This window comes from Neophocaena asiaeorientalis, unplaced genomic scaffold, assembly GCF_003031525.2.
Source record: "Neophocaena asiaeorientalis asiaeorientalis breed wild unplaced genomic scaffold, Neophocaena_asiaeorientalis_V1.1 scaffold240, whole genome shotgun sequence".
In the NCBI taxonomy this organism is placed as follows: Eukaryota; Metazoa; Chordata; class Mammalia; order Artiodactyla; family Phocoenidae; genus Neophocaena; species Neophocaena asiaeorientalis.
In genome coordinates, this window is record NW_020185331.1 from 5,428,538 (window position 1) to 5,451,789 (window position 23,252).

The window sequence follows — 23,252 nt, forward strand, 5'->3', positions numbered from 1 at the left end:
CCAGGGAAGCCCCTTTTTTTTTTTTTTTGAGGAACAAGAGCCTAGTTTTTTTATTTGATCATTTCTTGCATTTGAAGTACTCCTCGATGACATCCTCGGCCTGAGACTCTTTGCCATAGTCCTTAACCACCAAACAGCTGCAGCCAACCACTTTACGGGGTTTTCCCTCTCTGTCAATTTTACAGAGGCCTACCCATTCCCCTAGTTTCTTGTTGTCATTAACCTTAATCAGGTTGATCTGGTGCTCAGCACAAAGGGCATCCACCAACTTGACATACATAGGCTCATCACGGTTGGTTGCAAGCACACAGAGATGGGCTTGGCGCTTGTCTAAGGCTCTGGCAGCTTCGCGAATTCCACGTGCTAGGCCATCGTGGGTGAGGGCGGTCTTCAGCACCTCTTGCAGAGCAGTATTAACGTCCATTACACCTCCAGCAGCAATGCCTTCCTTGGCCATGGCGGTGGGTTACAGGTGGAGCCGAATCTTAAATGCACCCGCGCCTCCGCCTCCGCGCGGCTCCGCGGCGGCAGGGAAAGAGAACAATGACTTTTTATGAGTACTATGTCTCAAATTTTTTTTAAAATTTATTTTTGTCTGCGTTGGGTCTTCGTTGCTGCGTGTGAGCTTTCTCTAGTTGCGGCGAGCGGGGGCTACTCTTCATTGCAGTGCGCAGGCTTCTCATTGCGGTGGCTTCTCTTGTTGCGGAGAACCGGCTCTAGGTGCGCAGGCTTCAGTAGTTGCAGCACGTAGGCTCAGTAGTTGTGGCTCGCAGGCTCTAGAGCGCAGGCTCAGAAGTTGTGGCGCACGGGCTTAGTTGCTCTGCGGCATGTGGGATCTTCCCGGACCAGGGCTCGAACCCGTGTCCCCTGCGTTGGCAGGCGGATTCTTAACCACTGCGTCACCAGGGAAGTCCCTATGTCTCAAATATTGCATGGGACATACTTACATTAAAAATGATTGTTTATTTGCAGTTCAGGTGTGTGTCCCGCCATTTACCTGGCAGCACTGGACTTTCTTTCTCTTCCTGCCTCCAGCTCCCCTCTATTCTGCCAACAGCTTGGCCCTTGGGGCCAGCCAGGCTGGTATGTCTCTAAGGCCACTGAAGTGAGGCTGCCAGAGGGGAAGACAAGCTCTTCTCCTGAGAGAAGAGCCCTGGACCGGAGCCCATTCTGCCTCCTACTGTGTGGCTTTGGGCAAGTGTACTCCCCTCTCTGCACCGTCTCTAGAAGGAAGATTCAGTATTAGGTACTAGGTCATTGCCAGCATCCTTGCCAACCGCAGTTTTCCTGACTGCTCCCTTTTTTCTGTCTGTGCAAAGCACGGTACAAAATCTTCAGCTGTGCCGCCGTGAGGACAGAGGACACCCAATGCTTGGGACAGAGACACCCCCCCGCGCCTCCCTGAGGAGCGGCATTGATCAGAGGAGACCCCTGTTGTGGGCTCGGAAGGCCGGGGACTGAGATGCTTGAGAAACGGCCGTTATTGTCTTTGCCCTCCAGAGGAGGCAACTTGCCGCGGCCTTCAGACCCAGGGTCCTGCCCTGCTGGCACTAATGGCTCTGTGATAGTGGATGAATTCCTTAACCCAGGTCCGTGCCTCAGTTTGCTTAACTGTGAGGTGGGACTAATACTACCCCATGATGTAGATGAGAGGTCTGGTATGTAGGAGGGGCTTAATAAAGGGTTATTTTTATTGTTGGTGGCGGTGTTAATGTTACATCCTTCTGAAGAAAGCACCTTGAGGGATGCTAACCTCTGAAAGGACAAGCACACCACAGGCCCTCTCCCCTCTCCAGCAAAGGACACGACACTTTCCAGGCTGCCTTGGTTTCAGCTAAATTTTATTTGTCGGATTTTTGACAGACGTCTAAATTATACATTGAATTTTCCACATGACCAAATACCACGTCCCTTCCTTTGACTATCATTTTCAAAAGAGACTATAAAAAAAAGAACTTTTCGATGAGCAGACTGAACCCTGAAACCACATGGAGTGCAGAGCTAAAAATAAAAGGAAGTAAGAACTGGCCCCTGAGAAGGATAGAGAAATCAAAGCAAACTGACGGGAATCAAGGGACGAGTCCCGGCGAGGGTGACATGGTGTCACCCTCCAGGCCAGGCCGGATAAGGCGCGGCCGACAGCGAGGGTGGGGCATAGAGTGGCGCAAAAATAGCCACTGCTTTAGCCCGTAAGGGAATAAAGGAATTCGTCAAAAGCCAGGAGAGGGAGAAGAGAGAGGGAGGGAGGGAGGGGGCAGGACGGCGTCCTTCCCGCAGTTTGGGAGCTGCGGACCTTAACCCTGGTACATTTCTACCCGCCGGCATAATCGCTGACTCTCAGCTGTGCGCCGCCGACATGTTCCCCAGCTCAGCCCACATCAATGACACCCTTGTTTCCATAGTAACCAAGGGAGAGTGAAGGGGAAAGGGTGTGCTGCCCTGGGCACGGGGAAGCCAGCCAGAAGGATCCGCACGGGGGAAGTCGGGAGGAGGGGACGGGAAGGAGTTTTTCCCACAACTGGTCTGAGCACACACCCTGGGGCCCCTGTCCCAGGCCTTGCCCGCCCTCTGGCCCCCCAACCCTCTTCCCGGCACATTCAGATGAAGTCGTGCCCAGAGCAAGTCTCACCACTAAGACTCACTGGGAGTGGGAGGATGGGAGACCGGGAGTCCCCTTTCTAGCTTCCAATTCTACTTTAGAAGCATTTTGTTTTTACAAATGGGAGCTTTCAAACTCTGCATTTTTCAGGCTCCTCTCATCTACCCTGCGAGCCCCGCGAGGGTTCAGTAGGGCTGAAAGGGAAGATGAAAGCGTGTGACATCCACAATGTCTCTGTGTCTTTAGCTGAAAAGCAAATCTGAACATTCACAGAGGCTGTTATCAGAGGAAGGCAGTGGCTTCTGCCTGCTGGCTGAGGCCCTGGGGGGGCCTTTCAAACAGTTCCCTAAGTTGGTAGTAAAAGAACAGATATTTCACAGACCATCCACTGCCAGAGTCCAAGTTCCTCATCTCAGTGTTCCCAAATCACAGACCTCAAGGCAGGCATTTTGCCCCTCAGATAACATCCCTGATGCACTATTTGGAGGGGAAAAAATATTTTCAAGTGCTAGAGCCACATTTCCAGCCGGATAGAAGGGGGATTTCTGGTTTCTTATAATTCTGTTTTGCCTCTGTTCAAAGGGCGAGAGGCGTCTGGGTAAGACAGACAAGCTGGGGGAGGCTGCAGGGGGCAACTAGCTCACAGTGGTTTAAAAACCCTCACCTTCTTTTTGTTTTGCAAGTACTTACAGGTCTGTCCCCATAAGTACTTGCAACCCAGGGCACCTTTTCATGTCTGGCCTTGTTAATGACTTTCACCCCAGACCACCTTTGAAGCGGACCATGCTTCAGCCTCACCGGCGCCACTTGGTCCAGAAAGGCTGGGTACTGAGGGCCAGGGGCCGGAGTGACCCCTTCAGTTTGCTCACATGCCTTGGTGGGTTCGGGAAGGGCCACCTCCTGGGAGGTAAAAGTAGCTGCCCTCCTGGGACCCACCAGCCACTTGACGGTCTCTGAGAACCGCACTCCTCAGGCATCAGGACATAGTTCAGTTCAGGAGCCAGGGATGCTCTGGCCTGCTTTCCCTTGCTTGAAGCCGGGGATCTCTTAAGGCTCAGGGAAGCAAGCTCTTTTTGCAACACGGGGCAGGAGAAGTCTCCCACCATTCCTCTCCAATCAGTCACCAGAGGACACATTTTGCTGGAGAGAGGCAGAGGGGACCAGAAGCTGGGGTGACTCTGGCTTCCCCGGGCACGGCCCCTGCAACCATACACACCCACGCTCTTCCCAGCAACAAGCCCTGTCCCCCTCGAGCAGCCCACACCACCAAGTTGCCAGCACTGTAAAAATTGATCGCTTCTAAAAATCGATCTGCCTGGCTTTTCTCAGTGGAGCAGGTTCACGGTAAAGCTGCATTTATTTTTAAAATCTGATAGCAGCAGCCTATTGTGATCATTTAAACACAGAATTCTTTGAGCTTTAGAAATCCCTTCTATAGGACAGCCGTGGAGAAGCCAGCTAATTTCAGAGTCGGCTGCTCACTGCTCCACTGAACTGGAGAAAGCCTGTTTACGCTAGCCTGAGCCCTCCATGTGAGGGCTTTTTAAGGACCTTGTAATTTTTCTGGAATTAAACCTCCCACCTCTCCTTACATTCCAGATGTCATTACAGTCAAAAGTCGTAAGACTCTGATTCCCTGTGTAGCTGGTTGGGGGCTGGGGACGGGGTATGTTTCTGTGGTGCGTTGTTTGCAAGAAAGGCTTTTTTTTTCCTTTCCAAAGGGTGAGGATTACATACAGTCTCCTACCTGCATGACAAGATGGTTTAATCATCTGCTATTCACGCTTCACCCCCCCAAGCCCAGCAGCTCCCCACCCAGACAGGCTGCAACCCTGGCTCAGTGGATGATGGTAAAAATCACTGACCAGCACCATCAAACACTGTCTTGGTTTCAACACCATGGGGGAATGTAAGGACAGGTCAGGAAATGAATGACCGTAGCCTAAGCTGCTTCTTCCTCTTCCTCTCCCCAGCACCCCCCCCCCTTTTTTTTTGAAAGAAAAAAGCCCACTGGAATTGCCTAAACGGCAACGCAATCTCTTGCTCATTTAAAAGATCTCATTTTCTAATCATGTGCTTTGAGACATTTAATACTATTTCAATTATGCAGAGGAAATAATATAATTCCTTTATTTGAAAAATGATACTGAACCTCAGAGATCATGTTAAATGTACTGCTGGAATGGGGATTCTTTTTAAACTGTGTTGTTCCCTCTCTTCACACAGCTGTAGCTGTACACAGATGGAAAAACATTTGGTCAGAAAGCAGCAAATTAGTGTTTTTCAGGACAGAATTCAGCTCCCGCAGCTCCTGCGTCTCCATGCGTCAAGATTTTATTTCTTCTTTGCATTGACGTTTTTGCAGACCCAGTTCATGCCGTCCTTTGAGGGAAATGGTCAGAGAGAGGCAGCGTTAGTTGTAAGAAAGGCACCACACACTCTAGCCCCAGAGGGGAGAGGGCGAGGGTCCTGGGTCCTCCCTCCTCAACCACCAGCTCAATGGAGCTTGCCTTCCCCAGGGGCCCACCTGGGTGACCAGGGACAGTGACCTCCTGGGGAGGAGGAGGGAGGCCTCTGAGAGCACAGGAGGGAGAAGGGAGGGGGAATGTCCAGAAGGTGGGGGGAATGTCCAGGGCCCGAACTTGAGATGGGTCCTCAGGAACTCCCTCTGAAAAAATAAACACATCTGCCTGGATCCAAGGCCTGATTGAGGAGCTATCAGGACAGATTCCAGCCATTTTTGGCTTTTTCTAAAAGCTGACCTTTGCTAGGGCATTAAATTCAATAAGCCACCTTTCTGGTGCCCGGTGTGTTTACAGTGTGGCAGTGTACACTTGCGCTAAATTAAATTTCTTTTTGGAAAAACAAACCAACTGCAGTGCACGTTACTAGACACACACTGGGGCAATGTGCATTTATTTCTCTTCGCGCAGCACCAGGGAAGGTTTAAAGGGGCCTGGCCTGGTTCTTGCAGCTTTAAGCGCTACCAAGCAGAGGGACTGGGGAGAAGGTTCCCTTAAATGCACAGCGACCTTGAAAGTGTCCTCTCTTAGAAGGCTGGAGGACAGAGGTAAAAACCACACAATACCTACAGCCACTTGGCAGGTGGCATGATATCTTGTGGATGCCAGGCCCGCCAGAGATGACCTATTTCTCAACGCCCTTTGCAGCCATCCCTGAATGCTCACCCTTTCCCCAGAGTCTCTCTGACCCCCAGGGGTGTGCAGAGGTCTCAGAAGCCCAGAACAAAATCAAACGAGGCTCCTGCAACGCACCGCACCCCTTTCCCCTGCATGTGTCACACGTGCACATCTCAGGGCATACATGACATTCAGAGCCCCGCATTTCCTATGCCCAGGGAGCTAGCTGTTGAACCTGAACAGCTGAGACAGCTTAAAGTAACAAACGTCAGCTGACACCCTTGGCCATTAGGAGCATTAATCCCATAAACAATACATCACCTCAAAACAACCAGCAGGCATCCTATCTCCTGGCTCATCTGACCATAACCTGAATTTACAGTGATTCAAACTCCGCCAGTTGCCATCAGAGCACTTGGGTGGGAGAATCAGATAATCTGACGGCTGTCCCAGAGCATACCTTAGGGCATGTGCTAAGAAGAGGCTGGCCACAGCTGAAGGCACAAAGGGGGACAGCACCTGGCAGCAGTGGAGATGAGGGTGGGGGAATGCCCAGGTGGGAGAAGGTGGACTCCGAATGCATCTCCGATTACAACTGGGTCAGCTACTTACTCTGAAAAGCTGAGGCCAATTTTAAGACCATTTTATGAAAAGGAATAATTTAAAGAGAAGCGTGTTTAATTTTAGGAGCTAATTGGTTTCCAGGAAAAAAAAAAAAAAAGATCACCTGCCAGGAGACAAAAAAGATTTTACAAATGAAAGAGGGATGAATAAGATAAGCATCTTCCCTTTGCATTCGGAGCTGCACTTTCCATTTTCAGGAACCCGCACAAACACCATCAAAGGTGCGTACCTCAATATTTCCTCCTCTGTAGAGACTTGCAACATTTTATCAAATCATCTTCTCAGAGAAATCAAGAACAGTGTTCCCACACTATACGAATACCATTTTCCCTCTTGTTTTACGGCTGATTATAGAGGGGGGTGGGTTTCTTTTACTGCATGTAACTCAACATGAATGCACTCAAAGAGATAGGAAAAATATTTACTCAGCTGCAGGAACCCAAAGCAGAACATGGAGGGTGAGGGGCAGTTTTCTCCTGGTTATCTGTTATGGAGGCAGAGGGAATTTAAATGGGGGAGCCCTGCCGAGGGGCAGTGTCCTCCAGATGTACGTGAGGGCCCGCGGTGACAAAACCCTTCCACAGTCCTGCCAGCAGAGGGCGCTCAGAGGTCGGGCCCCCACCAGCTCACCCGCTGGCCCCGGGGCTTTGCAGCTGCGCCTGCAACCTGGAGTGTGGGAAGCCTAGGAGACTTAAGCTGCTCTGGCTCGGGAAGGCCACCCTGATCTGGTGTCTGGAGGCTGGGGATTGTGCCTTTCCTGTCATTACCTAGAGGAGAACCTGAGCTGGAGGTGGCAGTGTTGGGGAGGCAACAGTCAATGACGATGATAGCTCTTCAATAAAAATCAGGCACAAGCTGTGCCAGGGTGCCCACTGGCAAGGAAAGACTCCTGAGGGAAGGGTCCACGCCAGGCTGGCTTGAGGTGGTGTTTACGGAACTTAGCATGGTGGTGGCCACACACTTAATTTATATCTTTTAAATTAATCCTTGTAACAACACTGTGAAGTAGGTACTCATGGATGAGAAAATGGGGGCACAGAAGAGTGCGTGGCAGAGGCAGGCTGTGAACCCAGGCAATCTAGCCCCGGCATCTGCTCTCGATGACCATTTCTCAATGACCGCGGGCAACTGCTCGGGGAGGAGCTCTGCCTCAGGCTTAGAGAGAAGCTGGGGCTCAAGTTGGCAGAGGGAGCAATTCCAGTTTTTTCTTCGTTATGACTTCCAGCTGAATACAGGGGCATGAGACAGAACAGCCCTACCCAAGCACCCTGCGTGGCTTTGCTGCCGCTCTGAAGGTGCCAGAGGCTGTTTCTGGCCACTCGGCTCTCAGGATTCCCGGGCTGCCAGGTATCGGCACGTGTGGAATCCTACGTGTTTACCTCGCTCCCCATGTATTAACTCTCCACAAGCCCGCCACCTCCAGCAGGATCTCTCTCTTTAGAGACAACATCATTGCAAGAGGAGGGCCCTTCTGCTTCTCATGCTTAAATCAGCAGCCACGGCACTCTGGCCTTAATCTGGCAAGGCTTTGATTTTTAAAAAACAGATGACTGGGGCTTCCGTGGTGGCGCGGTGGTTAAGAATCCGCCTGCCAATGTAGGGGACACGGGTTTGAGCCCTGGTCCGGGAAGATCCCACATGCCGCAGAGCAACTAAGCCCATTGGCCACAACTACTGAGCCTGTGCTCTAGAGCCCACGAGTCACAACTACTGAAGCCCGCACACCTAGAGCCTGTGCTCCACAAGAGAAGCCACCGCAGTGAGAAGCCTGCGCACCACAACCAAGAGTAGACCCCGCTCGCCGCAACTAGAGAAAGCCCGCGTGCAGCAACGAAGACCCAACGCAGCCAAAAATAAATAAATAAATTAAAAAACCCCCCAAAAAACAGATGACTGAGAAAAGGTGATCATTTACTTGAAGTAGGTTACTGCTCTGCCTCCAAAGAAGGAAATGAACTCATAGGTTCATTTAATGGTTGAACCTTTATTGTCAAAAACTGGTTTGACCAAATTTCTGCGTACTGGATCTTCCTCACAGTGCTGACAACCTTATGGCATAAGTAGTCCTCCCTTTCGTCCTCTACCGCACCTCCCCTGGCCAACCTCGCCGAAACTGAATTTAAATTGATTAGCTTCAGTTCAATACCAGAGACCAAGGAGAGACACTGAACCTCAAATACTGAGCTTTGTTTGGCCTTCGGGAGAGGAAATACATTTTACCATGTCACCTACTAACTGCTGGGAAAAATATAAGATGGCCCCTAACCATATGGGTGAAAACCTACTGATCACAGATCTCTCCGTTTCGGGATTAAAGGCATGATGCCCTTTCTATGGGAAGAGTGGTCTCTGACTGCACTCCTCTTTTTTTTTTTTTAACATCTTTACTGGAGTATAATTGCTTTACAGTGGTGTGTTAGTTTCTGCTTTATAACAAAGTGAATCAGCTATATGTATACATATATCCCCATATGTCCTCCCTCTTGCGTCTCCCTCCCTCTCTCCCTATCCCACCCCTCTAGGTGGTCACAAAGCACGAGCTGATTTCCCTGTGCTATGTGGCTGCTTCCCAGTAGCTATGTATTTTACATTTGGTAGTGTATATATGTCAATGCCACTCTCTCACTTCGTCCCAGCTTACCCTTATCCCTCCCCGCGTCCTCAAGTCCATTCTCTACATCTGTGTCTTTATTCCTGTCCTGCCCCTAGGTCCTTCAGAACAATTTTTTTTTTTTTAGATTCCATATATATATGTTAGCATACGGTATTTGTTTTCCTCTTTCTGACTTAACTTCACTCTGTATGACAGACTCTAGGTCCATCCACCTCACTGCACTTCTCTTAATTTGATCTCTCTGCAATGCATCCATCACTGTGTGACGGTTGGAACTGAGCAGTGGCAGCCATGGTTGGGTGGGCCTGGTTTTTAATGCCATGAGGACTACACGGTCACATCAGTAATTGCTTTAAGACGACGGAACTCAGACCCTTGCTGAGCAATGCAGCCTATCCCATTGTGCCACTGGGCCCCCAGGGTCAAGGAGCAGCTGGAAGCAGCATACATAAAATATTGCTTGCTATTAATACTTTTTCTGGTGACAAAGGGCACTGCACCAGAGAGGTAGCAGAATCGCATGTCCCAAGCTTGCTTCCTTAGTCTACAGAGAGATCTGAAAATTTAAAAATAAACCTGAGGTCTGACTTGCAGATAAGCAGTTCCACACACACTGGGAGTTGAAAATAACTGATTCAGGCCTAGAAAGAAGTTGTAAATGTCATTTAAAAAATATATTGAAATTCTGTTGGCATATTAAGGGAAAGGTCCCCTGGATCGAGGAAAAAGAAACAAAAACAAGAACCCGGGCTAGTGAATGTTTACTGTTCACCTGCAAGGCGCTCTGAAGGACAGCTCACACGTCAGGGCTCAGACTGCTAGAGGCCCTTTCTGTGTAGGTGAGACCTCTGTGAGCCGGATCATGGCTCCTGCTTGGTGAAGGAAGACAAGGAATGTGGAAGCGATGTGAAAAGAAGGGATGAGCATGAGGTAGGGGCATGGAGAGCAATACCCAGGAGAACCTTCTGCTAGCTCAAAGCTACTGGTGCAGGCATGTCTCTGTTATGACTAAGGTTAGAGACCAGGTTGAAACTGCTGATCTCTGCTTTGAAAGGAAATTCCAATGCAGTATAATTTTAATTAAACACACACACACACACACACACACACACACACAATGTTCTAGGGAGGAAACGTCTTTAAGCACCTGAAACTACAACAGCCAAGGAAAGCTGTGGTTTGGGGTTCACATTCAGGTCTGCAGGTGGAAGAGGGATTGATTTCTCTATATCTTTCTCTGGCTCTAAGCCAGATCTTTGTTCACTATTTTCCAGACACCCAGGGCAAAGAAGAGTCCCAGGCTAGATGTTGTGCACTAGGAGAGGCCCTACCAATCCTGGCCTAGCCCCAGCGTGCAGAGGGAGGCCGCTCCATGTCTGCAAGGCAGTCTGCCTGCAGGGGCTGCAGGTTTTCCCTCCCAAACATTGTTTAGTTTCTCCTCTTTCTGCCTTCATCTACTTGACATAACTGGGTCTCCTCTGATCACTCCTCTGGACTATGGGGCTCTCCATAGCCCAGAGTTTCCAAGATTGATGTTCTCCTTCAGCTTTTAGTGCCGTTTACCTATGCTCTGCTCTTGATAGTTTCCCATGAAAACTTGCTTTAATAACATGATGGGCTGCCTCCTCACCGCCATTAGTCAGGCAAAGAAAGACCTGTTCCAAACTCTTTTGAAGCCCTCAAAAGCCAATTTCCACACCCAGAGCAAGGGATTGCCTGTCCTTGTAAAGACTGCATGTATTTGCCATCAGAATATCAGGGAGAACAAGAACGTGAAATCCACCCCAGGAATCACTAACTTCCATAATGTCAAATCACATGTTTAAGCTACTTGGCTAAGGAGAAGTCATCTATCTCCCTGCCCGACTACTCCAGAGGGCATAGCTCCCCACCTAGTGGATCTGTTCCCTTGACTCACCCACTGGATGGGTTATTTATCAGTAGAGGACATGTCTCTCAAATGCATTTTGATTAAACCCAATGTAAATAGAGACACTGTTTGTAAACATCTGAAACAGTGACAGAAATTCCAGGTCTTTTTTTTTAACCTTTGTACGTTTTCTTTCAGGGTCATTAGCGCTGTGGTGCCAGATACTTGACCCACTTCACATCTGATCATTTTAGCAGCTCTGCCCATTACTGACCAGCTTTCAGCGGGTAGTGGGTGGGGAGGGTGGAATGGGAGGACGAAATAGGAATTTAGGGAATTTCAGGAAATTTTTACACAGAATCTCTGAAAGTGACATTTTTCTAGTGAAGTCTTTCATTTTTAAGAATAGTTAAAGCCTTAATTAACAAGAATCTTTAAAAGGCCTGCTCCTGAACTAAGCAATGCGGGGAAAGAATTCCACCTAAGTGACTCTTTTTAAAATGAAAACCAAGAAACTGGCTGAGTGGGCGAGAGCTTAGGTCAAAGGTATTACCTGAGAGGGACATGGTCAATCAGTGCCTCACAACGAAAAGTGTTTCCACGACCTTTCTCCAGTCCTCAAAGGTTACCATTGAAGGACAACAGACAGCAGACTCCCTTCTTAATTAACATTTTTATTAAATAACCCGTTTCAAATAATGGTTAAATTCTCTAAATTTATATCATTCTATTAACCATAATCTAATCTCATTAACCTTGAAATCCCAGTCTTAACTACCCAATTCTATACACCATGGTACTATCTACTAAACTAATTAAGTGACCTTCAAACTATTTCTTCTCCATACAAAACCATGATTTTTCTTGCTCACATTTCTTTACTGGATCTCTCATGATATCATTTCCTGTGAACCTGGTTGCTGAGGTCCCTGATCTGGGAAGAACTTTTTAACAAGATCAAACCATACAGGACTGTCTCACTTGATTCCTGCCTGCCCCCACCCTCTGTCTGTCTGGTAGCTCACAGCCTCTTTTTTGGCCCAAAGATCCTGTGATTTAAAGGGAACTTCATTTCTATGGCAGCTCAACAGCTGGCAACAAGGAGTCTGTCCTTGTCATCTCTGCCTGGCCGAGCGGGAGGGGTGCGGACTGGAAAGACAACAACCAGAGCTCCCTCCCAACTCCACACTCCTCTGAGGAAGCACCCTTGACTTGAATGCCATTCCTCTAAAGAGATGACCCTAGTCCCTCCTTTTTATATCCCTAAGGCTGGCTGAAGAAACTAGAGCCTCACTGTTAATTCCAGCTTTGCTTTTTCTTCCTTTTGACACTCTGGCCACGAGTGAAAACAGATAATAGAGCTGTCAATTCCTACTTTCTTAGGAGTATGCATACAGAATGCATTTCTTTTCTTTTGTTTTTAATGATTTAATTTGCTTTTTTTTTTTTAATCTTTTGGCTGTGCCACGTGGCATGTGGGACCCTAGTTCCCCGACCAGGGATTGAACCAGCACCCCCAGCATTGGAAGCGCAGAGTCCCAACCACTGGACCGCCAGGGAAGTCCCTGCATTTATTTTCTTAAGGCCCCACCTTTAGAGTCCCCAAACTCAAGATGTTCTCTATTTTCTATATTTGGGTTCTAAACCATTTAGAGAGGCAGAGTCCTCTTGCTGAAGTGGGTTGTACAAACACAAGAAAGCTACTCTCTTTTCCTGGGCCTCAGCCTCACCAAAATAACCTGAGGCCTCATGAGTACCATCTTTGGCACAACTGAGGGAAATACCTTAGGCAGAACTTGATTTTTGTTTAAAAGTGAGAAGCTAAATAAAACGATCAGAGTTTACCTACTCAAAAACATTCTGGGTTGTAGCATACTTGTTGGACCAGCTGAAAATCGCCCAGTTAATTCAAAACCTGATAAGATATACATATTCGCATAAACGATTGCAATTTTATAGAGGAGACCTGAGAAGAATAAAACTATTAATGGTAGTTAGTTTCTTTCTTGAGTGGGATTAGAGGAAATGAAAGAACTTTTTAGTTTTTAATTTTATGAATTATTTTGATATGATTAAAATGAGAATATATTGCTTTATAACCACATTCTAGGAAAGAAAAAAGGAAATAGATGAGACTTAACACCTGCCCCCTCCGTAAACCTACACCTCACAGAGACTCGCAGGGCCCCAGCTTCCCTTTTGGGGACACAGCCGAGGTAATCTCTGGCTACTTGGGAGCCTGCACGACACACACACACGCACCAAGAGCTTCTGAGGGGCAGGTATCAAGGAGTCTGGAGCAGGGGCGCTTGTTCCGTGCTGACTGGTCTGCCCTCAGATCAGAGGCCAAGCACAGAAGGGGCTCCTTGGGTAACAAAGAGGGAAAAACCAGGCAGCAAACAGTTGGAACAGGTGAGATAATTCTAGGAAGTGATTATTTGCTTGAGATAAAAGTGGTCAGGCAGTTTTAAGACAAATCAGTATCAAATGTCTGAGAGAGGGGGAGAAGAGTATTAGAAGGGAAATGGAAAGAGGCTGCCGGACAATGACGGAGAATCAAATCTCGGGCTCATCCCCCAACACACCAAGTTCACAGAAAAGCAAACTGGTCGTGCCACCAGAGACACATGTCCTACGGCAATGAGGGGAGATGCCATTTTTCTAGATGCTGTTGATCCCCCAAAGCATCCTAGAGCAGTGCTGTCTGGTTCTCACAGCACTGGGTCACCTCCCTGGCAGGTACACCAGATGTTGAAAATGAGGCGTGTAGAGCACGCTGGGGGCTTCAGAATCAAGAAGTGGTCGTAGGGGGCTGACCCCAAGGGTCAACTGGTTTGAGGCTGCTTGGTAGGAAACATCAGAGCTGAAACTGTTGATCATTCTTTGAGCCTTTCAGGTGTCTGGATTACAATCGTTTTCTGCCTTAAATTAAGATCAAATGAGGGGGAGCTGCTCTTCAGTACACAGTTCCTCAGTGTAAAGCCTAAGGCTTTCGGTCGGCAGAAGCTTCTCCATGGGAAACCAACCTGAAGTAGCGTGAAACAGGCCCCAACCCTGACAGCAGTGGAGACAGCCAACAGAAAAGACAAAACACTTCTAGGATAACTAGTGTGTTGTTGATGGCTCTGTTACCTTGGGAGTACAAGTATTTAGCATCCGTAATACAAGACGCAACACAAAACCCCCAACCCAATCACCAAAGAACCCTAGAGTCGGAAAGCATTTTTGAATTCTTCCATTCCGAACCTCCTCCCCAGTGGGGTAGCTTGTCACTCGTCGGGGGTGGTTTATCTGTGGCTTTCTTGGAACAGTTAATGATATCGGATTGGTTGCTAAGTAGAAAAGAATCAAACTCCTCCAGGCCTTTCACATCCTGGAATGGTTCATCTGCCCATCAAAGGCTATTTGTTTCATATCTTTTTCTATCTAGATCCGCCCAACCAATGAGACAGGCTACCTCGGCTGGCTGCCGTGTTGCCAGGTGACCGAGCCCTCCAGTAACCTCACCTGAACGCCCTCTCCCGTGAGAGCTGAGCAAGACTGGATCTGCCAGACTCGGTCGCGGATGGTGTGCAGGTTCAGTCCTTCTGCAATTTCAGAGGCAGGGGCTGCTGTGAGTAGATCCTGCTTATTAGCAAAGATGAGCACGGGCACACAACTTAGCTTTTCTTCTTCCAGTAATTCAGCTAGTTCCTGGATCATTTTGGGAATATATGGGGAGGGGAGGATGAAATCTATGATATTTAACCATGCATTTCTAATCAGAAATAAATAAGTTAAGCTGATCAACTAGCAACTTTCAAGGGCAGTGGTTCTCAAACTTAAGCTTGTGGAAGAATCCCCTGGCAAATTCCCAGGCCTGCCCCAGAGATGCTGACTTTGGAAAGTCTAAGCCAGGGTCCAGGGATTTGCATTTTTAACAAGTTCCCCAGGTGGTTCTTTTATAGGGGATTCATAAATCGTACTTTGAGAAATACTGCTCGAGGGAGAACACAAATTGTGGTTAGACATTTTAAACTTACCCAAACGTTCCTATCTGTCAGTAACTTTCAATGCATAGATACGCATACATGTATGCATGTTTATGTACATATACATATATATTTTAAAATTTGAACTAAAAATGACAATTGCTTTAGAGACTATAATTCTGTTTCATCAATCTCTGTCTCCAAAACATGCATGCATGTGCATTACACTTCATTAAACCCACATCCTAAAGTAACTGCATTAGTCCATCTGGCAAGGTCTCTAATTTTTAGGTTATTGGTTGGGATCTAAACTGTATGTTGATTCTGCCTGCAATAAGTACAGGAGAAGGTATATACTTAGCTAAATGCCAGGATCCACCTCTTCCCCACTCAACCCACAATTTAGCTACTTAAGACACTTGGGCTGTCAAAGAGAACTGGATGGTTCAAGAGGCAGATCTCCATCTGACACCCTTCACTTCCAAACTCATGTTTAACATTGCTTCACTTGAGTGAAGTCTAGAAATCATCAAGGTATAGAAGGGAGAGGGGCTGTCTCCAGGAGCCTGGAGAGTTCTCAAACTAATTTCCAGGGAAAAGGAACTTAAACATGGGGACTGCTACCTTTGGAAGGCCACGTGCAGTAGTTCAGGACACAGGCCAAGGACCCCGCAATAAAATGTAAAGGTGCTTCTCCAAAGAGGTCCACGATACTACTCACTTCTTATCAGTGCACTCAGTCTGGGTAAAATGGTCTATGCCCACTGCTTCTCTATTTAAAACTGCGTACACAGACTGCATTGTGTAATCATGTTGACATGCACTCTGCATTTGAAGTCATATTTGGGTTCAAGGTATACCTATCTCTTCGCTTGGCAAGAAGAGCAGCTTAGTCTTGGCTTGCACGTTTCTTCCCATACCTTCTAATTCGTCCAAGTTACCCTTGGATCAATTAAGTTGGTATTGAAAAATGTACACAGAAATGATAAGTGAATTGTTCCTCAGGTCCATTTCTATGTGGCCTGGGAAGAGCTTTTGGGCATGGTGGTAAGTTCCATTTGCTTATACCTTTTTTATTTAATTTGATTAAAACTAAAAAGCTTTAAACGAAAAATTGTTTAAAGAATTCTCAACTACTTTCTTTTTAGGCAAGTGGTATTTTGCCTGCTTGCCAGAATGACTGTTTTGTTTGAACTGCACAGGTTAAACAAAAATACTTCCCCCGCTCTTACACATTTACAAAGTAGACTAATGAATACCCAATTATTCGGGAAGCATCTCAACAGAACAATTTTTTACCTGACCCGTCTCTTCAAATCTTTTTCTGTCTGCGCTGTCAATTACATATATCTGTAAAGTGAAAGAAGAAAGCTACTTCAATAAGCAAATATGGAAAAAGACAGGGCAACTTCTAGGGAAGGAGCAGATGATTCCCAATGAGCAGATTTTCACATTAGCACAGCATCCTGAAACTGAGGTGGTAATTCTTATCTACGGATGCAAAATAAGCTAATTCATTAATTAAATGGAGAGGCCCAGAAAATACCTCCAGCAAAGCTCCAAAGTAGGAAGTCAGGAGAGCCAAGCAGGATGAAAACAGATATAGTTAACAGGCATTCACTGAGCATTCTTACTAGATTTACCCTATTAATCCTCGTTATCACTCCGTGAGTTAGATTTCATTTTTATCCCATTTTATACATAAATAAACATAAGCCCGAAGAAGTTAAGTAATGTACCCAAGTTACGTTTGGTACATGACAAAATGTGGATTCAAACTCAGGCATACCTGACAGTAAAGTCCCTAGCTGCTCTTAAGCACTCTGCTATACCGTGTCCCAAATTGTCCGGAAGGGATAGTGTTTTGAGGCATTTACAAATCCTATAGACCTCGAACATCATTCTGAAAGTACCATTTTCAGTATTAACTGTATGCTGTCTTCAGGTGCTGGGAGGTTAAGATCAAGTACTGGAAATAGCAGGGGCATAGGCTTTGCCAGAGTAAGAGAAGTTCTGAGATTTACCGTAAATTACAAATCCCAAGCTTTCTTTCCCATCACTGAATTTTATTTATTGTATAAATAACATCCTATAACACTGATAAGGGAAATTAGATAAGACCAAAGAAGAAAGAATAATCACCTATAGTTCCAGAACCCAAGCACATTAATTATTTTCATTTCCTATGAAAGTTCCCTTCTAATTCTTCTTCATATGTTAATTTAAAAAGAAAATCTGAGGACTTCCCTGGTGGCACAGTGGTTAAGAATCCGCCTGCCAGTGAGGGGGACATGGGTTTGAGCCCTGGTCTGGGAAGATCCCACATGCTACAGAGCAACTAAGCCCGTACGCCACAACTACTGAGCCTGTGCTCTAGAGCCCACGTGCCACAACTACTGAAGCCTGCGAGCCTAGAGCCTGTGCTCCGCAACAAGAGAAGCCACCTCAATGAGAGGCCCACGCACTGCAACGGAGAGCGGCCCCAGCTCGCCGCAACCAGAGAAAGCCCATGTAGAGCAATGAATACCCAATGCAGCCAAAAATAAATAAGTAAATTAAAAAAAAAAAAAAAGAAAACCAGAGATATTTTGTAGTCATTTAAATAAAATCATCAGTGTATTAAATGTTCTCCCAGTTGCTAGTCTTAAAAATTATCAAAATTTCAAACTTTCTTTAAAGAAATTAGAATTGTTATTAAACTAACGGTATAACATGGAAACGCTCTTATAAAGGAACATATCATTGAAAAACAACAATGAAAAACAATCTTGAATTCCCACCTTTACGTGCCTTAAAATTCTGTTCTACTCTGAAAACTTGCTCTCTTTTGAAAGGAAAAAAACCCCAACAATGAAAATTCCTTTGCTTAAGTTAATGCACTCTCATTTAGAGTCACTAGTGCTGGGACTTCCCTGGAGGTCCAGTGGTTAAGACTCGGCGCTTCCTCGGCTCGGGGCAGGGGGCAGGGGGCACGTGTTCGATCCCTGGTCGGGAACTAAGATACCGCATGCCACGCAGCACGGCCAAAAATAAATAAATTTAGAGTCACTAGTGCTAAATATTATACCAGGGACCACCTCACCTGTGTTTCCTTCATGGAGAAGCATAGGAGAAAGGATGGATGTGTTTGGTCTCAGTATTTTTTTGTGTTATTGTTAATATTACTCTGACTCAATGTCAATGCACACCACAGAGACACAAAATTCGATACTGTCTGATAAGTCAGAACATGGTGGTAGCTTAGTTTTCCACTGGTGGGTCTCACATTATATAGTAGCAGGCATAGTATAAACACAGATGTAGAAAGAAGGAATGCAGTGGAAAAGTGAACCTGAATACAAAGGACGGGATTAGAACTATTTGGTAGTCTATAGTGGATTAAGATGATCTTCACTCAGGCAAGAGTGGGAGATGATGTGGGGGAGGGGAGAAGGGTCAGGTGATCCCTGGGAGGGTATTCTGGGCTCAGATTACAAAGCAGGAAAAAATGTGCTTGAGAACAAAGGGTATGAGCGAGAAGGTAAATGTAGAGGAGGCTGAGACAAGGCTGAGGATACAATTAAAGATAAAGGTAATGGGAATTGCCTGGCAGTCCAATGGTTAGGACTCGGCACTTTCACTGCCGGGTCCCGGGTTCAATCCCTGGTCGGGGAACTAGGATCCCATAAGCTGCGTGGCGCAGCCAAAAATAAAAAGAAAAGAAAAAGATACAGTTAAGAAATTGGTGTTTGATATGATGAAAAATAAACAGTTGGGAGAGAATAATTAGGAATGGAAAGATAGTTTTAATAGTAGACAAGAAAGATGATGATTGAAATACCAAAGAATCCAGAGGCTGAAAGTCAGTAAGAAAGTTTTAACTTTTACTTTAATTACTCGCTAAATGACTTGCTACTTATTGCTTTGACATTAAATTTCACAAGGAACATTTTCATTAAAAGAGTCAAAAGGGGGCTTTTCCTAAACTGTACATAAATTCTTCCTATCATTTAGTATTTTTCTCACATAACTTTTATAGAATTTGAAAATTATTGTAAAATAATTCCAGGAGGAAGGCTATAAAACAACTGCCCCATTTATTAAAAGGGCCAAGTGAAAAAGTCCTAAGCACAAACCAGTCTCTGGTGATCCCACAAATCTGTTTTTCTATAGTGGCACACGGTTCTCCTGGTTAGCCCCTCCCCAGCGCTGCCCAGTTTCTTCCTGCAAGTATCTGTTTGCTTGCGGTCAATAGCTAAGGATAAGGATAGCCTCTTTTTCTTCCTTTCTTTTTCTTGTTAATAACATAAGTGTTAATCTAGCCATGCAAAAACCATTTGTTTAATTTTTTAAAATTAATTTTTATTGGAGTACAGTTGCTTTACAATGTTGTGTTAGTTTCTACTGTACAGGAAAGTGAATCAGCTATACGTATACATATATCCCCTCTTTTTTTTGGATTTCCTTCCCATTTAGGTCACCACAGAGCACTGAGCTCCCTGAGCTACAGAGTAGATTCTCATTAGGTATCTATTTTATACATAGTATCAATAGTGTATATATGTCAATCCCAATCTCCCAATTCAACCCACCCCTGCCCCTTCCCCCCTTGGTGTAACTTTTTATTTTATATTGGAGTATAGTTGATGAACAGTGTTGTGTTAGTTTCAGGTGTACAGCAAAGTGATTCAGTTATACATATACATGTATCTATTTGTTTTCAGATTCTTTTCCCATTTAGGTTGCTACATAATACTGAGCAAGAAAAAGAATCCAAAAACAGATTATCAAATAAAAAATACTCAGAAAGTATTAAAGAAAGTTAAATATAGTGCTTTTGACTGGTCTTAAAACACTACGGATCTTCAAAAATTAAGTTTCATAAACCTATTCTAAAATAAACTTATAATCCATGGCACTGAGAATGAGAATGATGCTTTAAGCAGAGCCAATTCACACCTTCATTGGCAACTGCTTGGAAATTTTTATTTGGTTGTGGGAGGAAGACCTAGAGAAAAAGACTTTTTCTGGATGGAAGTTCAGCCAATTTTGGATTATCCGGAGACTGCTTATCCACCATGTGAATAGAAGGCTCTTTGTTTCTCCTCTTGCTTCTGGTCCTCCTCCCTCCTGCTGCCACCTTTTGGCCATTTTATTGCTCTTAAGTATTTCTCCACCAGAGGGGTAGACGGAGACAGAAGAGATGGCACTAAAAAGTGTGGCTTTTTATTGATAGCTTGAGCAAAAGTCTTAAGAGGAAGGTGAAACTGACAAATAAGTTTTCTGGACGACCTGTTTTCAGTTATTTGTGCTCTAGTAGTACCGATGCTCAAGTGTGAGTGATATTATGGAGATAATATAAGAGATGGTTGGTTGAGCTTTATCTCACTTGATGTCCTTTGGATATGGAAATGATGGCAAATTACCTTAAATTATGTTGTGTTTAAACACAAAACTAATAATGATAAAGTAAATGGAGTTTGGTATTAATATTAATATATACCTTGAAAAAAATGATGTGTTTTTATCTATCAAAAGGCTGTTATTTCCTGGCACAAGAGAAATGGAAGACATCCTATCCCCTCCCTTCTATCATATCTCAGGATTAATTTCTTAGTCACTTCCCCCAAATTAATAAAGCTGAAGTCATGTTCTCAGTGTCATCATCCCTGAGAATAACTGCGCTTTTAGGAGTTGCTCTGATTCTTTCAAACCTCTAGAGAAACATATAATTTAAAGTGGGGGTTGGTACTCTTTCTGTAAGGGGTCAGGTAGTAAACATTTTAGGTTTTGTGGCCCATACAATCTCTTTCACAGCTATTGAACTTTGTTGCTGTAGTGCAAAAGCAACCATAAAAAAATACATAAACAAATGGACGTGGCTGTGTTCCAACAGAACTTTATTTACGGACACTGAAATCTGAATTTCATATAATTTTCACGTGTCAGGAAATTTTATTCTTCTTTTGATTTTTTTGTTCAACCATTTAAAAATGTCAAAACCATTCTTAGCTCACGAGACACAATAACAGGAGGCAGGCTGGATCAGTTTGTCGACACCTGCTCTAAAGCAAGACTGTATTTTGGCACCCTAGAGAGAACTGAAAAGAATTAACCAGGCAACGAAATGCATCAAGCCTCAACCCTGCTCTTCTAGGCAGCGTGGAGTCTAGTGTAATGTCTTTTCAACCAACAGTGGAAGACTCTTAAATACAGACAAACAAACTAATGTAACCCATCCACCACTGTCACTCCAAGCTGCTACAAAACGGGCAGATAGGGCTAAAAGCCCCAAGGCCTTAGAATCTAACCCTGGGGACTCAGCTGCTCCTCAAGACTTGTTTAATCTCAAATAGCATTGGAAAATGACAAAAGGTTTGACTCAATCCAAAATATTGTCTGATACTGGCAGCATAATACAGCTGGAGAAAGCTCCTCTAGGGTTACTGTGAACTTATTTTTGCTGGATTGTCCAATAATTCCTAGGTACTCTCAGCTAATGGGAAGTGTGGAATCCAGGGTCATATTACAACTACCTTGTAGTCTACCCTCAAGATGTTAGAGCTTATGATTTAAAATTACCCTGATCTGTAGACCAGAAAGTTTCTGAGAACTCCTCATGGAGCCTTAAGGCATTAATGTCCTTATATACAGCTCTTTTTAAAGGAATTTATTTATTTATTTATTGTGGCTGTGCTGGGTCTTAGTTGTGGCACTCGGGATCTTCATTGTGGCATGCGGGATCTTTTTTAGTTGCGGCATGTGGACTTCTTAGTTGTGGCATGCGAACTCTTAGCTGCGGCACGCATGTGGGATCTAGTTCACAGACCAGGGATTGAACCTGGGCCCCCTGCATTGGAAGTGCGGAGTCTTACCCACTGGACCACCAGGGAAGTCCCTATATTTGGACATGCCCTTTGGCATTTGGACATTTCTTTCAAAGTACCTAATCCAGTAGATGAACAGATAGAACTGTGATTTCTCTCAATTGCCTGCTTTTTCCCAACTCTTGCCTCAAAAAGTAAAGGAGAATCTATAGCCTTTTCTTCCCCCAGTTTTATTGTGATATAATTGACATACAGCACTGTTTAAGGTGTATAGCATAATGATTTGGCTTGACTCTATAGGTTTTGTATATTAGCCTTATAGCCTGCAAATTTGCTGTAATCACTTATTAGTTCCAGGACTTTCCTTGTTGATTTTTGGGATTTGAAAGACTTTTTTTTTTTTTTTGCGGTACACGGGCCTCTCACTGCTGTGGCCTCTCCCGTTGTGGTGAACAGGCTCCGGACGTGCAGGCTCAGTGGCCATGGCTCACGGGCCTAGCCGCTCCGCAGCATGTGGGATCTTCCCGGACCGGGGCACGAACCCGTGTCCCCTGCATCGGCAGGCGGACCCTCAACCACTGCGCCACCAGGGAAGCCCTTGAAAGACTTTTAATGTTCAGTTTTTCTAACACGTAGTTTCATACAATTTAGAGACTCATCTCTACATTTCAAGGATTCGTGAGTGAAACAATATGATGGCTTGGATTTGCTTTAAAATACTTAAAAAAAAAAAAGTAGTGGTAGGGGAGATGAAACAAGATTGCCAAAGCTGAAATTAAGGAAGCCAGATGATGGGTAGGTATCTAGGGTTTCGTTACACTATTTTTTTGACCTCTACATAAATTTGAAAATTTCTAAAATTATATTTCAAAACCAGACACATTATTTGAGATTATAGAAGAAATTTCTGTATTAAAGGGAAAATTTTTCTTTTTTCCCAACATTTCTCTTCTGTTCTCCTAGAAGGTATATAATACATTTTGGAAGAATAACTGGTTGAATAGATGGATAAATGGATGGATGGATGTGTCTCATCTTTTTGTTCTCATCCATTTAAACCTTCAACCTGGCACAAGGAACATACTGGAACTTACCTTCACCATGGGCCAGAAACATTATGAGCCCTTGTGACGGCCATCTCGGTACCTCACATGTGTTTATTGATTTGATGATAGTACAATTTTATATTTTGGTATTATTCCCCATTTAAGAATTATGATAAATAAATTCACTACTTCTCATAAACCCTCTGTGAAGTAGATGTTCCACCCAGTTCATAAAATTAATAAGCCTCTGGACTTGACCACAATGATACAGAATCATAGAACCTTAGAGTTGGAAGAGAATTTAGAAGTTATAGAACTCCACATTCTACCTAATGTTGGAATCCATCTATAACAATTATCCATTTCATTTATTTGGTACTTTCTAAGCACTGGGGATACAACAGTTAAAAAAAAAAAAAGAAAAGAAAAGTTCCTGTATTCATGTAGCTTACATTACAGTGGAGGAGAAAGGTAATAAATAAATATATGTCTGAGGTGAGGGACTACACCATGAGAATATCTAAGAAAAAAGAATTCTAGCATTGTAAATAGTGATGACAAAGGCCCGGAGGTGGGAGCATG

General features: G+C 44.9%; 1 protein-coding gene and 1 pseudogene across 2 annotated transcripts in view; both read right to left on the reverse strand.

Moving 5' to 3' along the window:
• Positions 1 to 29: 29 nt before the first annotated feature.
• On the reverse strand, positions 30 to 534 carry LOC112392970 (40S ribosomal protein S12 pseudogene; annotated as a pseudogene). The gene has a single exon (XR_003001797.1). The product of XR_003001797.1 is annotated as a 40S ribosomal protein S12 pseudogene (transcript).
• Positions 535 to 4,701: 4,167 nt separating this feature from the next.
• The window catches only part of ARL3 (ARF like GTPase 3), a 32,769-nt gene continuing 14,218 nt past the window's right edge, over positions 4,702 to 23,252 (reverse strand). The window contains exons 4-6 of the mRNA XM_024734972.1: positions 16,118 to 16,168; positions 14,355 to 14,540; positions 4,702 to 4,981 (exon numbers count right to left, since the gene is read on the reverse strand). Of these exons, the coding sequence (XP_024590740.1) occupies positions 4,934 to 4,981; positions 14,355 to 14,540; positions 16,118 to 16,168 (285 nt within the window). The 3' untranslated portion in view covers positions 4,702 to 4,933. The remainder of the gene's footprint in view (positions 4,982 to 14,354; positions 14,541 to 16,117; positions 16,169 to 23,252) is intronic.